General features: G+C 46.1%; 1 protein-coding gene across 2 annotated transcripts in view; it reads left to right on the top strand.

Moving 5' to 3' along the window:
• LOC142218261 (putative endonuclease 4) overlaps window positions 1-10191 on the top strand; it is a 31996-nt gene extending 21805 nt beyond the window's left edge. For both annotated transcript variants that reach the window (XM_075286845.1, XM_075286844.1), the window contains exon 12: window positions 9786-10191. In XM_075286845.1, coding sequence (XP_075142946.1) covers window positions 9786-9843 — 58 coding nt within the window. In that variant the 3' untranslated portion in view covers window positions 9844-10191. The remainder of the gene's footprint in view (window positions 1-9785) is intronic.
• Window positions 10192-13195: the final 3004 nt, after the last annotated feature.

The raw sequence follows: 13195 nt of genomic DNA, 5'->3' as shown, positions 1-13195 counted from the left end.
TTTCGCAAGCAGATTTTGACAAATTCCATGCAGATGGAAAAAGGTGTATTTTTCACCTCCCATTCATTTCAATGGGAGACCTCAGGCAGAATCTGCCTAAAGAACGAGCAGGACGATTATTTTTTCTGCTAGTTGAAAACAAATCAGTTACTGCCTCCCATTGAAATGAGTAGGAGGCAGATTTCAGGTGGAATTTGAGGTGGATTCTGCCTCAAATTCGGTGTCAAATTCCTACGTGTGAACAGCCCCTGAATTGTGTAAAGAACTTGAGTTGGTGAAGGGTGTTGAAAGGTTCTCTTCAAGACAGTGACATCCTCTAAGTCAGTGGTTCTCAACCTTTCTAATGCCGTGACCCCGCAATACAGTTCCTCATGTTGCGGTGACCCCATTCAGTTTGGAACACGTGTCCATAACGGTGTGCGTTCCTACTGAATAGCGCTGCTGCAGACAGTAGCGCGGCTTCTCAGTGGCTAAAGCCATCAGAAATATGTATTTTCTGATGGCTTTAGGCATACCTCGCAACTTTTGAAGATTAGAAAGAGGGAGAAAACATGCAGTGTGTGCAGTGCGCCGCAGTGAATTTAGCTCCGCCCACTTTTATGTTGACTCCGCCCAGTCTCATTCATTTTTCATGTGCTCCCACACAGAGTATAATCCTCCTACAGTCACCCGTACATTATATGTCCCCCCGCCATCTCTCCCCCAGTTTCATATAACACCTTCATCTGCCCCCAGTTTCATGTCCCCCCATCTCTGCCTCCAGTGTCAAGCCGTACCCCCCCTTCATCTGCCCACAGTTTTATGTCCCCATCTGTTCCCCAGTTTCATGTCCCTCCATCTCTGCCCCCAGTGTCATGCCGTCCCCCCCTTCATCTGCCCCTTCATTATGTTCCACCTTAATGTTTAAAACAAACAAAAACCAAACACACTCACCTTCCAACGCTCCCCCGCTGCCCGCTCAGTCTCGCTCACTCATATAGTTGTAGCCGCGATGTGACGTCATAACATCGCGGCTACACATACAGAAGCCGCAGCACAGCGTTAAAGCAGGAGCTGGCTGTGTCAGCTCCTGCTTTAATCGCCTGTGTTTTCAACTCATCGGCGTCCTCCGGGCGCCGATCAGTTGAAACCGGGACATACTTCCCACCGACTGGGACGTTTGGGAGGTATGTGGCGACCCCTGTGTTTTGGTCGTTCGACCCCCCCCGCCAGGGTCGCGACCCACAGGTTGAGAACCGCTGCTCTAAGTATTACCAGCTACTCAGATGGACACTGTATCAGGCCTCTGTGGCCGATTGTATGATGGGCCCTCATACTCACTGACTTCTTAAATAGGAAGATTTTTACAGCCAGGGGTAAATGCTCACATATGATATTGTTTTTTGGTACCTGCTTTTGTGACCGTGCACCTGGTAAATATGATGTTATAATGTATATATCCGTATATTCTATAAAACTAGTCCAAAGGTGCGTTCACCATCTGTGCACAGCACGACTCCATTGTGATCTCATGGTGGGAAGCCTAGGAATCCCATCAGATCCATAGTAAAACAGGTTGCAGTTTTATGCAGATAGAGACCATCATGTCTCGCTGGTGAGTTACGTCACATAAAATATGACAAGTTTTTATTTGGAATCATTTTTACAATAAAATGTTCCTGTGTCTAGATATTACTGTGTCTAGATCTACTTGTTATGGAGCCCCCAGTGTTCTTTTGACTACCTCTCAAAAAGCCCACTTAAAGGGGTTGGCCGTTTCAACATTACTGGAAAAAGCTCAACAAGCCGCTTCCTAATATATACCGTATTTTTCGGACTATAAGACGCACCTAGGTTTTAGAGGAGGAAAATAGGGAAAAAAATTTTTGAAGCAAAAACTGGTAAAATATTTAATATATGGGAGTTGTAGTTTTGCAACAGCTGCAAGGCCACATTGACAGGTGACCCTGCAGCTGTACGGGGACGCATAGAGTGTTTTTTTTGCGGAGCCAGAAGTACTTTTTAGTTATACCATTTTGGGGAATATCTATTGCTTAGATCACCTTTTATTGAAAAAAAACCCGGTGGTTTATGATATATGATTTTCTACTTTTATATATATATTCTAGGGACAGGAGGTGATTTAGAACTTTTATTTATTTCATATTTTTATTATATATTTTTAAAACCTTTTTTTTTTTTTTTTTACTATTTTATTCCCCCCCCCGGGGCTTGAACCTGCGGTCACTTGATTGCAAGTCCCATAGACGGCAATACAACTGTATTGCCGTCTATGGGACATTCTGTGTATTAGTATTACGGCTGGTCATAGAGACCAGCCGTAATACTAATACAGCAGTGACAGGCCTGGGAGCCTCATTAGGCTCCCGGCTGTCACCCGAACAGGTCGGCTCCTGCGATATCGCCGCGCAGGAGCCGGCCTGCAACTTTACAGGTACGGGGCCGGTGGGGACCGGCCCCGGGGGAGAAGAGGCCGCTGATACTGACCCGGCATCCGCTGTACTAGAGAGGCGGATGCCGGGGAGGGATAGACGCCGGGGCCTGAGACATCGCTGCCCTGCCCTGCCTGAAGCCAGCGGCGGGGGGACGGAGGAGCGGAATAGCATCACTCCTCCCGCTGCTGGCTTCATGCAGGGCAGAGGAGCGCAGCGATGTCTCAGGCCCCGGCACCTGTAATGGCGTCTATCACTTGCCGGCTTCCGCCTCTCTAGTACAGCGGATGCCAGGCGCCACATTTGGACTATAAGACGCACCCTTCTTTTCCCCCCAAATTTGGGGGAAAAAAAGTGCGTCTTATAGTCCGAAAAATACGGTAGTTATTACAGGATCACAACCAATGTCCCCCACTGAGCAGCACCACCCCCTTGTATAGTACAGTCTGATCAAAATGCAGTGCAAACGGGGTCATTTGGCTGCTGATGGAGGAGCATGTGATCTGACCCATCCATCTGCAGACCCTGTGCAGTTATTTATCATGGGGAGTATTTATTAATTAACCTTTCAGATGTTGTGCTCAAATATGACCATGAGATCTGAGAAGTTAGTTTTGCCTTAGGGACCATTAACACATCCAAATGGTCCCAAAGTCAATAGAAGCTGCCATTGCTTCTAGTAAGGCCATCGGAAGTGGCTTCAAACTACTCGCCCATACAGACGTTACCTGTCCGCTCCCGTCATTTTAGATATTTACTAGAGATGAGCGAACAGTGTTCTATCGAACTCATGTTCGATCGGATATTAGGCTGTTAGGCATGTTCGAATCGAATCGAACACCGCGTGGTAAAGTGCGCCATTACTCGATTCCCCTCCCACCTTCCCTGGCGCCTTTTTTGCTCCAATAACAGCGCAGGGTAGGTGGGACAGGAACTACGACACCGGTGACGTTGAGAAAAGTAGGCAAAACCCATTGGCTGCCGAAAACATGTGACCTCTAATTTAAAAGAACAGCGCCGCCCAGGTTCGCGTCATTCTGAGCTTGCAATTCACCGAGGACGGAGGTTTCCGTCCAGCTAGCTAGGGCTTAGATTCTGGGTAGGCAGGGACAGGCTAGGATAGGAAGGAGAAGACAACCACAACAGCTCTTGTAAGAGCTAAATTCCAGGGAGAAGCTTGTCAGTGTAACGTGGCACTGACGGGCTCAATCGCCGCAACCCAGCTTTCCCAGGATCCTGAATGGAATACACTGTCAGTGTATTCCCGTATACCCGATATATACCCCGATACCCGTTCCAACGGTGTGCCCCCCCACCTTCACCCCAGAAATACCCTGCAAGTCCCCTAGCAATAGAATTGGGGCTATATACACCCACAATTTTTACTACTGGTATACAGTGCCATTGTCTGACTGGGAATTCAAAGAATATATTGGGAATACAAATACCCTCATTTCTTGCTACTGCCATATAGTGCCAGTTTCTGACTGGTAATTCAAAGAATATATTGGGGTTACGTGCACCCACAATTTTTACTACTGGTATACAGTGCCATTGTCTGACTGGGAATTCAAAGAATATATTGGGAATACAAATACCCTCATTTCTTGCTACTGCCATATAGTGCCAGTGTCTGACTGGGAATTCAAAGAATATATTGGGGTTACGTGCACCCACAATTTTTACTACTGGTATACAGTGCCATTGTCTGACTGGGAATTCAAAGAATATATTGGGAATACAAATACCCTCATTTCTTGCTACTGCCATATAGTGCCAGTTTCTGACTGGTAATTCAAAGAATATATTGGGGTTACGTGCACCCACAATTTTTACTACTGGTATACAGTGCCAATTTCTAACTAGGAATTCAAAATGCGCAAGGCTCCCGGAAAGGGACGTGGACGAGGCCGTGGGCGAGGTCGGGGGAATGGTTCTGGGGAGCAAGGTAGCAGTGAAGCCACAGGGCGTCCCGTGCCTACTCCTGAGGGGCAGCAAGCATTGCGCCACTCCACAGTGCCAGGGTTGCTTGCCACATTAACTAAACTGCAGGGTACAAACCTTAGTAGGCCCGAGAACCAGGAACAGGTCTTGCAATGGCTGTCAGAGAACGCTTACAGCACATTGTCCAGCAGCCAGTCAGACTCTGCCTCCTCTCCTCCTATTACCCAACAGTCTTGTCTTCCTTCCTCCCAAAATTCCGAAGCTTTACAGAACAATAACCCAAACTGTCCCTGCTCCCCAGAGCTGTTCTCCGCTCCTTTCATTGTCCCTCAACCTGCCTCTCCACGTCACGATTCCACGAACCTAACAGAGGAGCATCTGTGTCCAGATGCTCAAACACTAGAGTCTCCTCCATCTCCGTTCGATTTGGTGGTGGATGACCAGCAACCCACCCTCATCGACGATGATGTGACGCAGTTGCCGTCAGGGCATCCAGTTGACCGGCGCATTGTGCGGGAGGAGGAGATGAGACAGGAGTTGGAAGAGGAAGTGGTGGATGATGAGGACACTGACCCGACCTGGACAGGGGGGATGTCAAGCGGGGAAAGTAGTGTGGATGTTGAGGCAGGTGCAGCACCAAAAAGGGTAGCTAGAGGCAGAGGCAGAGGTCAGCAGCTTAGGCGAAGCCAGGCCACACCCGGAATCTCCCAAGATGTTCCAGTTCGTACCCAGCCCCGAAAAACTCCCACCTCGAGGGCACGTTTCTCGAAGGTGTGGAGTTTTTTCAAGGAATGCGCCGAGGACAGATATAGTGTTGTCTGCACAATTTGCCTCTCGAAATTGATTAGGGGCTCTGAGAAGAGCAACCTGTCCACCACTTCAATGCGCCGTCATTTGGAATCCAAGCACTGGAATCAGTGGCAGGCAGCAACGGCAGGACAAAGGCCGCCTGCCGTTCACGCCACTGCCTCTGCCACTGCCTCTGCCTCTGCCACTGCCACTGCTGACTGTGCTGGCGATGCACTCCAGAGGACGAGCCAGGACACCACTTCATCTGCCTCCGCCACTTTGTTGACTTCTACCTCATCCTCCCCTGGTCCTGTCTTATCTCCTTCTCCTGCACCATCAAAGGCACCATCAGGCGTTTCTTTACAACAACCCACCATCTCTCAGACATTGGAGCGGCGGCAGAAATACACTGCTAACCACCCACACGCGCAACGCCAACATCGCTAAACTGCTGGCCCAGGAGATGTTGGCGTTCCGGCTTGTTGAAACTCCCGCCTTCCTGGACCTGATGGCAACTGCGGCACCTCGCTATGCCGTCCCTAGCCGTCACTACTTCTCCCGGTGTGCCGTCCCCGCCTTGCACCAGCACGTGTCACTCAACATCAGGCGGGCCCTTAGTTCCGCGCTTTGCACAAAGGTCCACTGGACAAGTGCATGCGGACAGGGACGCTACATTTCACTGACGGCACACTGGGTGAATGTAGTTGAGGCTGGGACTGCTTCCCAAACTGGCCCGGTGTACCTCGTCTCCCCGCCTAACATTCCTGGCAGGGACACGAGAAGAACACCCCCCTCCTCCTCCTCCTCTACCGCCACCGCCTCCTCCTCCGCCACCGCCTCCTCCTCCGCTGTTAGATTGACCCCAGCTACGAGTTGGAAACGTTGCAGCACTGGCGTTGGTAGACGTCAGCAGGCTGTGCTGAAGCTGATCAGCTTGGGGGACAGACAGCACACTGCCTCCGAGGTGAGGGATGCCCTCCTCGATGAGACGGCAATATGGTTTGAGCCGCTGCACCTGGGCCCAGGCATGGTCGTTTGTGATAACGGCCGGAACCTGGTAGCAGCTCTGGAGCTTGCCGGACTCCAACATGTTCCAGGCCTGGCCCACGTCTTCAACCTAGTGGTGCAACGTTTCCTAAAGAGCTACCCCAATGTTCCAGAGCTACTGGTGAAAGTGCGGCGCATGTGTGCCCACTTTCGCAAGTCGACAGTAGCCGCTGCTAGCTTAAAATCTCTCCAGCAACGCCTGCATGTGCCACAACACCGGCTTTTGTGCGACGTCCCCACACGCTGGAACTCAACGTTTCAGATGTTGAATAGAGTGGTTGAGCAGCAGAGACCTTTGATGGAATACCAGCTACAAAACCCTAGGGTGCCACAAAGTCAGCTGCCTCAGTTTCACATCCATGAGTGGCCATGGATGAGAGACCTTTGTGACATCCTACGGGTCTTTGAGGAGTCCACAAGGAGGGTGAGCTCTGAGGATGCGATGGTGAGCCTTACAATCCCGCTCTTGTGTGTTCTGAGAGAATCCCTGATTGACATCAGGGATAACTCAGATCACACAGAGGAGTTAGGGATAGCATCCGATCCGTCACAGCTGGAGAGTAGGTCCACACATCTGTCCGCTTCACTGCGTTTAATGGAGGAGGAGGAGGAGGAGGAGGGGGAGGAGGAAGAAGAGTTGTCCGATGATGTGATGGTGATACAGGAGGCTTCCGGGCAACTTCGAATCGTCCCATTGTTGCAGCGCGGATGGGTAGACATGGAGGATGAGGAGGAAATGGAGATTGAACTTTCCGGTGGGGCCAGAGGAGTCATGCCAACTAACACTGTGGCAGACATGGCTGAGTTCATGTTGGGGTGCTTTACAACCGACAAGCGTATTGTCAAAATCATGGAGGACAACCAGTACTGGATCTTTGCTATCCTTGACCCCCGGTATAAAAACAACATCTCGTCTTTTATTCCGGTAGAGGGGAGGGCCAATCGCATCAATGCTTGCCACAGGCAATTGGTGCAGAATATGATGGAGATGTTTCCAGCATGTGACGTTGGCGGCAGGGAGGGCAGTTCCTCCAGTAGACAACCAAGTTCTCACCGGTCCACACAAACGAGGGGCACACTGTCTAAGGTCTGGGACACCTTGATGGCACCCCCTCGCCAAAGTGCCGCCACGGAGGGTCCTAGTGTCACCAGGCGTGAGAAGTATAGGCGCATGTTGCGGGAATACCTTTCCGACCACAGCCCTGTCCTCTCCGACCCCTCTGCGCCCTACACGTATTGGGTGTCGAAGTTGGACCTGTGGCTTGAACTTGCCCTATATGCCTTGGAGGTGCTGTCCTGTCCTGCCGCCAGCGTCCTATCTGAGAGGGTGTTCAGTGCTGCCGGTGGCATCATCACTGACAAGCGCACCCGTCCGTCAGCTGAGAGTGCCGACCGGCTCACTTTGATAAAAATGAACCACCACTGGGTAGAGCCGTCATTTTTGTGCCCACCTGTGTAAAGCACCCCAACATGAAACTCCATGTCTGTACTCAACCTCTCCAATTCCTCCGCATCCTCATACTCATCCACCATAAGCGTTGCACAATTCTGCTAATACTAGGCTCCCTCCACCCTGATTTCCCCCAACTCTGCTGGTTAGAGGCTCCCTCCACCCTGATTTCCACCAACTCTGCTGGTTAGAGGCTCCCTCCACCATGAATTTGCCCAAACTGGGCTGTTTAGAGGCTCCCTCCACCATGAATTGGTCCAAACTGGGCTGTTTAGCGGCTCCCTCCACCATTAATTGGTCCAAACTGGGCTGGTTAGAGGCTCCCTCCACCATGAATTTGCCCAAACTGGGCTGTTTAGAGGCTCCCTCCACCATGAATTTGCCCAAACTTGGCTGTTTAGAGGCTCCCTCCACCATTAATTGGTCCAAACTGGGCTGGTTAGAGGCTCCCTCCACCATGAATTTGCCCAAACTGGGCTGTTTAGAGGCTCCCTCCACCATGAATTTGCCCAAACTGGGCTGTTTAGAGGCTCCCTCCACCATGAATTTGCCCAAACTGGGCTGGTTAGAGGCTCCCTCCACCATGAATTGGTCCAAACTGGGTTTTTTAGAGGCTCCCTCCACCATGAATTTGCCCAAACTGGGCTGGTTAGAGGCTCCCTCCACCATGAATTGGTCCAAACTGGGTTTTTTAGAGGCTCCCTCCACCATGAATTTGCCCACACTGGGGTTTTTAGAGGCTCCCTCCACCATGAATTTGCCCAAACTCTGCTGGTTAGAGGCTCAATCCACCCTGATTTTCAAAACAAATGTTGGTGCCAACCTCAACTTACTACAAGGGCCAAATTCACTGCTGGTGACAAGCTCTCCTCACTGCAAGTGCCAAATACACATGTTTCAAGGTGTTTTCCTACTGTCAGAGAGGTGGTATTGAGTGTGTAAAGTGTGTAGTTGTTAGGCTGTGATGTTGGGGTAATAGAGGGTCTTTGGTGTGTTAGATGCCCCCAGACATGCTTCCCCTGCTGTCCCAGTGTCATTCCAGAGGTGTTGGCATCATTTCCTGGGGTGTCATAGTGGACTTGGTGACCCTCCAGACACGGATTTGGGTTTCCCCCTTAACGAGTATCTGTTCCCCATAGACTATAATGGGGTTCGAAACCCATTCGAACACACGAACATTGAGCGGCTGTTCGAATCGAATTTCGAACCTCGAACATTTTAGTGTTCGCTCATCTCTAATATTTACGGATAAAGGATAGCCCATAAATAAAGTAAAAATTCCTGGCCAACTATTTTTAAAGTTTTGCCTCGGGTAGCATCTAATCATCTAATAGGAACTAGCTATCAGTGATCTAAAGGTTACTACTTAAATGATCAAACCCTGTACAGAGCCTAAAAATACAAGTTCACAAAGGTTTTTTTTTTTTTTTTTTAATTGCTGCGCCTATTAATGTCCTTTATTAAAATACAAAAATATTTTTCCCGTACGGTTAATACTGTAAGGTTCCATTCGGACGATCAAGATGATCAACTGTTTTGCATCTGTTGGGCACTTGTTTTCATGGATCCTTTATATAATTTTTGTCATATTTTTGCCTGTTTTAAAGGATCCTTCATTTACTGCGTCATCCCCCAGAATGTGAGCAAAACATCAACATTGCCCAGAATGGTATACTTGAAAACTACAAATTGCCCCATAAAAATGTAACTAAAAATATATTTGGTATCGCTGTGATAATACTGACCTGAAGAAGAAAGGGAACGTTATTTTTACCACGCAGTAAATGCTGTAAAAACAAAATGTAAATATAAAATGTAAAAAAATTCCAAATGGAATTGCACTTTTTTTATTTTTTTTTTTTTATTTTTTTTTTAACATCCACCCAGTACATAGTACAAAGTATATAAAAGTTGCCATTAGAAAGTACAGTTTATCCCACAAAACAACAAGCCCTACACAGAAAATGGCTGTAACAAAAAATGGTTAACGTTATGGGGGAAAGGTACTATTGTCAAAAGCTGTATTCTAGAAAATACGTTGTTTTGAGTTTTTAGGACTTTAAAAATTCTCCTCATTTTATATGTCCCCCATGACCTTTTACTGGTGTCTCTTTTTCTTCTAGTCCTGATTTTGAAGACTATTCAGATGAGATTGGTCTCCTGTATTCTTTCTGTGAATAAGGACATCATTGCAGTTCCACATGATACTATGTGGGACACTGAGGATATGGAGCAGTTTACCTGGTCAGAGGTTGTGGAGGAAAAACACGTGTTGGAACATTGTTCTCCTTAAGAAGTTGATTAACAAAGAACTTCAAGTTGGTATTGCTCTAAGACTACTAACTACTGTACATCTTATTGCCTCAGGACTCTGGGCCAGAGGGGTAGATGTTATGTATGGCTCACTGCTTGCATTATAGAATCTTCATTAGTACAATGAGGACTAGACTTTGTTTGCTAGGCCACAGTTTTTGACCCTTTTTCCAGTTTCTGTTTTTTGTTTTTTTTTTAACGCTTCTGATAAAGTAACGGAGACATTTACATATTGTTGTTGTTATATAATATGTAAAGTGGTGTAATTTTTTTTTTTTTTTTTTTTAATGTTTTGTATCTTTATAATAAATATCAAAGAAATTGTACTATATTGTTGCATTTATAGCAAGTGTTAAGTTTCCTAATAAAAACTAAAAGTACCTATGGGTCCATGTGCTTTCTTTTCTTCTCTTGCTGTTGCTCCCTCTTCCCCATTATGTTCTGGCCTGTGACACAAAGCCCGAATAGCAAAGTATCATGGAGCGCAGTGCTAGATCCTGCTGCTCGGCTGTCTTAAAGTGGAATTCCTAGCCAGCTGTGAAATTCTGGGTCCCTTCCTCAGCGGCCAATTGGCGGAAGAAAACAATGGAGCAGCAGGACCGGACCGTGCTGGGAGTATGGTATTTTTTTAATAATTTTTAATTTTTTTTAATTTTTTTTTCTTTCGACTCCTCTGGCCTAATTAAAAAAAAAAAAAAATTAGCCTGGACAACCCCTTTAAAGTGTAACTCCCATTTTACTTATTTTGCTACTGTGTCAGGAGGTGTTCGGAGAACATTTTTGTTCATACTTTATTAACTTATCAGACTTCCTATTAATAGAAAACAGGCTGTGAAGTCCCCACTAGTAATGTTCTAACTATGCAATGCCAGGGAGACTCTGCCCGTACTCACAAACTCAACGCAGCATTTACCAAAAGGGGGTTTTATACCACTTATAAAAATGGTTCTGGTACCACAATATTCGCAGCTTTCATGTGCTGCCATTGCTGTGGAATGTTATATTGTTTTATAGGCATCATGAACTGCTACATATTAATTTTATTCATAATTATTTTTAACTAGTGATCTCTCAGATTGTGTTATAGCAAGTACATCAGTGTTTCCAAGAGAATCTCAGCTTTCTTATGATACAGGACCATTTTTCTAGGTGGTATAAAACTGAAAATGGAGCCATGTGAAGAGTCCACCCCACTTTTTGGTAAATGTTTCAGCTCTGAATATTTACAATGTATGGACTTTCCTTAGTAACAGCTCAGTTAGAGCATTGCTAAGGAGAATGTTACAGCCTGCTTTATAATAAAAAGGATGTTAGGGTACTAAAGTATATCGCCAAAAATCGCCCAAAGCGAAGAAAAAAAAAAAAAAAAGCTGAGGCCCCACGTTGTGGATTCTCAGCTTTTTTTGGTGTTTCAGGTTTTGCTGCATTTTTCTTAGCCAAAGGATTGAGCAGAAGGGAGAAGTATAAGAACTTCCTAGATATTTCTCATTTCTTTCGTAGTCATTCTTGGATTTGCCTCAAAAGAATTGCAGGAAAATTTGCATAAAAAAATGCATTTCTGCAAAATGGGGCCTCAGTCTTTGGCGGTGGCCCCACATGGTGTAAAGGCTGTGGAAAAAAAATAATGTATCCTGTATCCCTAAACCATTACATAGCCTTCTCTGGACTGCCTATCTACATATCCTATTAATATTATAAATGTGAAAGATTGTGGGTTTGTGTGTTTGGATGTTTGCATGTTCGGATGTTTGTTCCTCAATCACGGAAAAACTGCTCCACCGATTTGGCTGAAATTTTCCACAAACATAGCTAATACACCCGATTAAACAATAGGCTACTTTTCGTCACAATAGCGCACATACGTTTTTCCCAGGACCCCCACAAACCCCAAACTCACACCACCATCTCTGCAATCTCACACAGTTTAGACCATAGCAAGCCACAAAATTCATATTGCCCTCTGCAGCCTCGCCCCTAACCCCACACAATCTCATATACATATACTTTACCACTTTGCCCCTCACCTTAACGATACTCCAGGAGGCTCTCTTTAACGCTCCGGAGCAGCCGTGTTTGCCGACCCCCACCACTCTAACAATCCGCGACACCGCCCACCCATGTCAATACCCCTAGGCGGTCTAATAAATGCAAAAAAAAAAAAGTTTAAAAAAAGTAAAAAAAAAAAATATATTAAAAAAAAAAAAAAAAAAGATTAAAAATTCAAATCACCCCCCTTTCCCTAGAACACATATAAAAGTAGTTAAAAACTGTGAAACACATACATGTTAGGTATCCCCACGTCCGAAATCGCCCGCTCTACAAAGCTATACAAATATTTTTCCTGTTCGGTAAACGCCATAGCGGGAAAAATGGTCAAAAGTGCCAAACCGCCATTTTTTCACTGTTTTGATTCTGATAAAAATTTGAATAAAAAGTGATCAAAGCAATAACATTTCCCGAAAATAGTAGAACTACAAAGTACACCCGGTCCCGCAAAAAAATACGCCCTATACATCCCCGTACATGCACGTATAAAAAAGTTACGGCTGTCGGAATATGGCGACTTTTCAAAAAATAATTTTTAACACAGTTTTGGATTTTTTTTAAGGGGTCAAAATGTAAATACAACCGTATAAATTTGGTATCCCCGGAATCGTAACGAAACACAGAATACAGGGGACATGTCATTTTGGTTGCACAGTGAACGCCGTAAAACCAAAGCCCGTAAGAAAGTCGCAGAAATGCATTTTTTCTTCAAATCCACCCATTCTGAATTTTTTCCCTGCTTCCCAGTACATTATATAGAATAAATAATGGTGGCATCATGAAGAAAAATTTGTCCCGCAAAAATTAAGACCTCATATGGCTCTGGGAGCGGAGAAATAAAAAAGTTATGGGGTTTAGAAGGAGGGGAGTCAGAAATGAAAATAAAAAAATGCCATCGGCGGGAAAGGGTTAACTTCAAATACTTCTGTCCCAAAGTCACTATGTAAAGTTTCTCACAACACCGTATATATAGCAGCTCAAATACAAAGTAACTGCAACACAAAAGTCTCACGTATTCTCTGAATTACAGCAACAACAAGATACAAACTTACATTTCATATCCCATACCTTATACACACTACAAAAACCTTACCCACGCCTGTATATACCCACTGCTACAATCACCGCAGACGAAGTCGCGGGTACCAGCTAGTACATAATAAAGTGACTTCAT

Source organism: Leptodactylus fuscus, chromosome 9 (genome assembly GCF_031893055.1).
Source record: "Leptodactylus fuscus isolate aLepFus1 chromosome 9, aLepFus1.hap2, whole genome shotgun sequence".
Taxonomy (NCBI): domain Eukaryota; kingdom Metazoa; phylum Chordata; class Amphibia; order Anura; family Leptodactylidae; genus Leptodactylus; species Leptodactylus fuscus.
The sequence above is the reverse complement of the archived record's forward strand: the minus strand, read 5'-3'. Positions and strand labels throughout refer to the sequence as shown.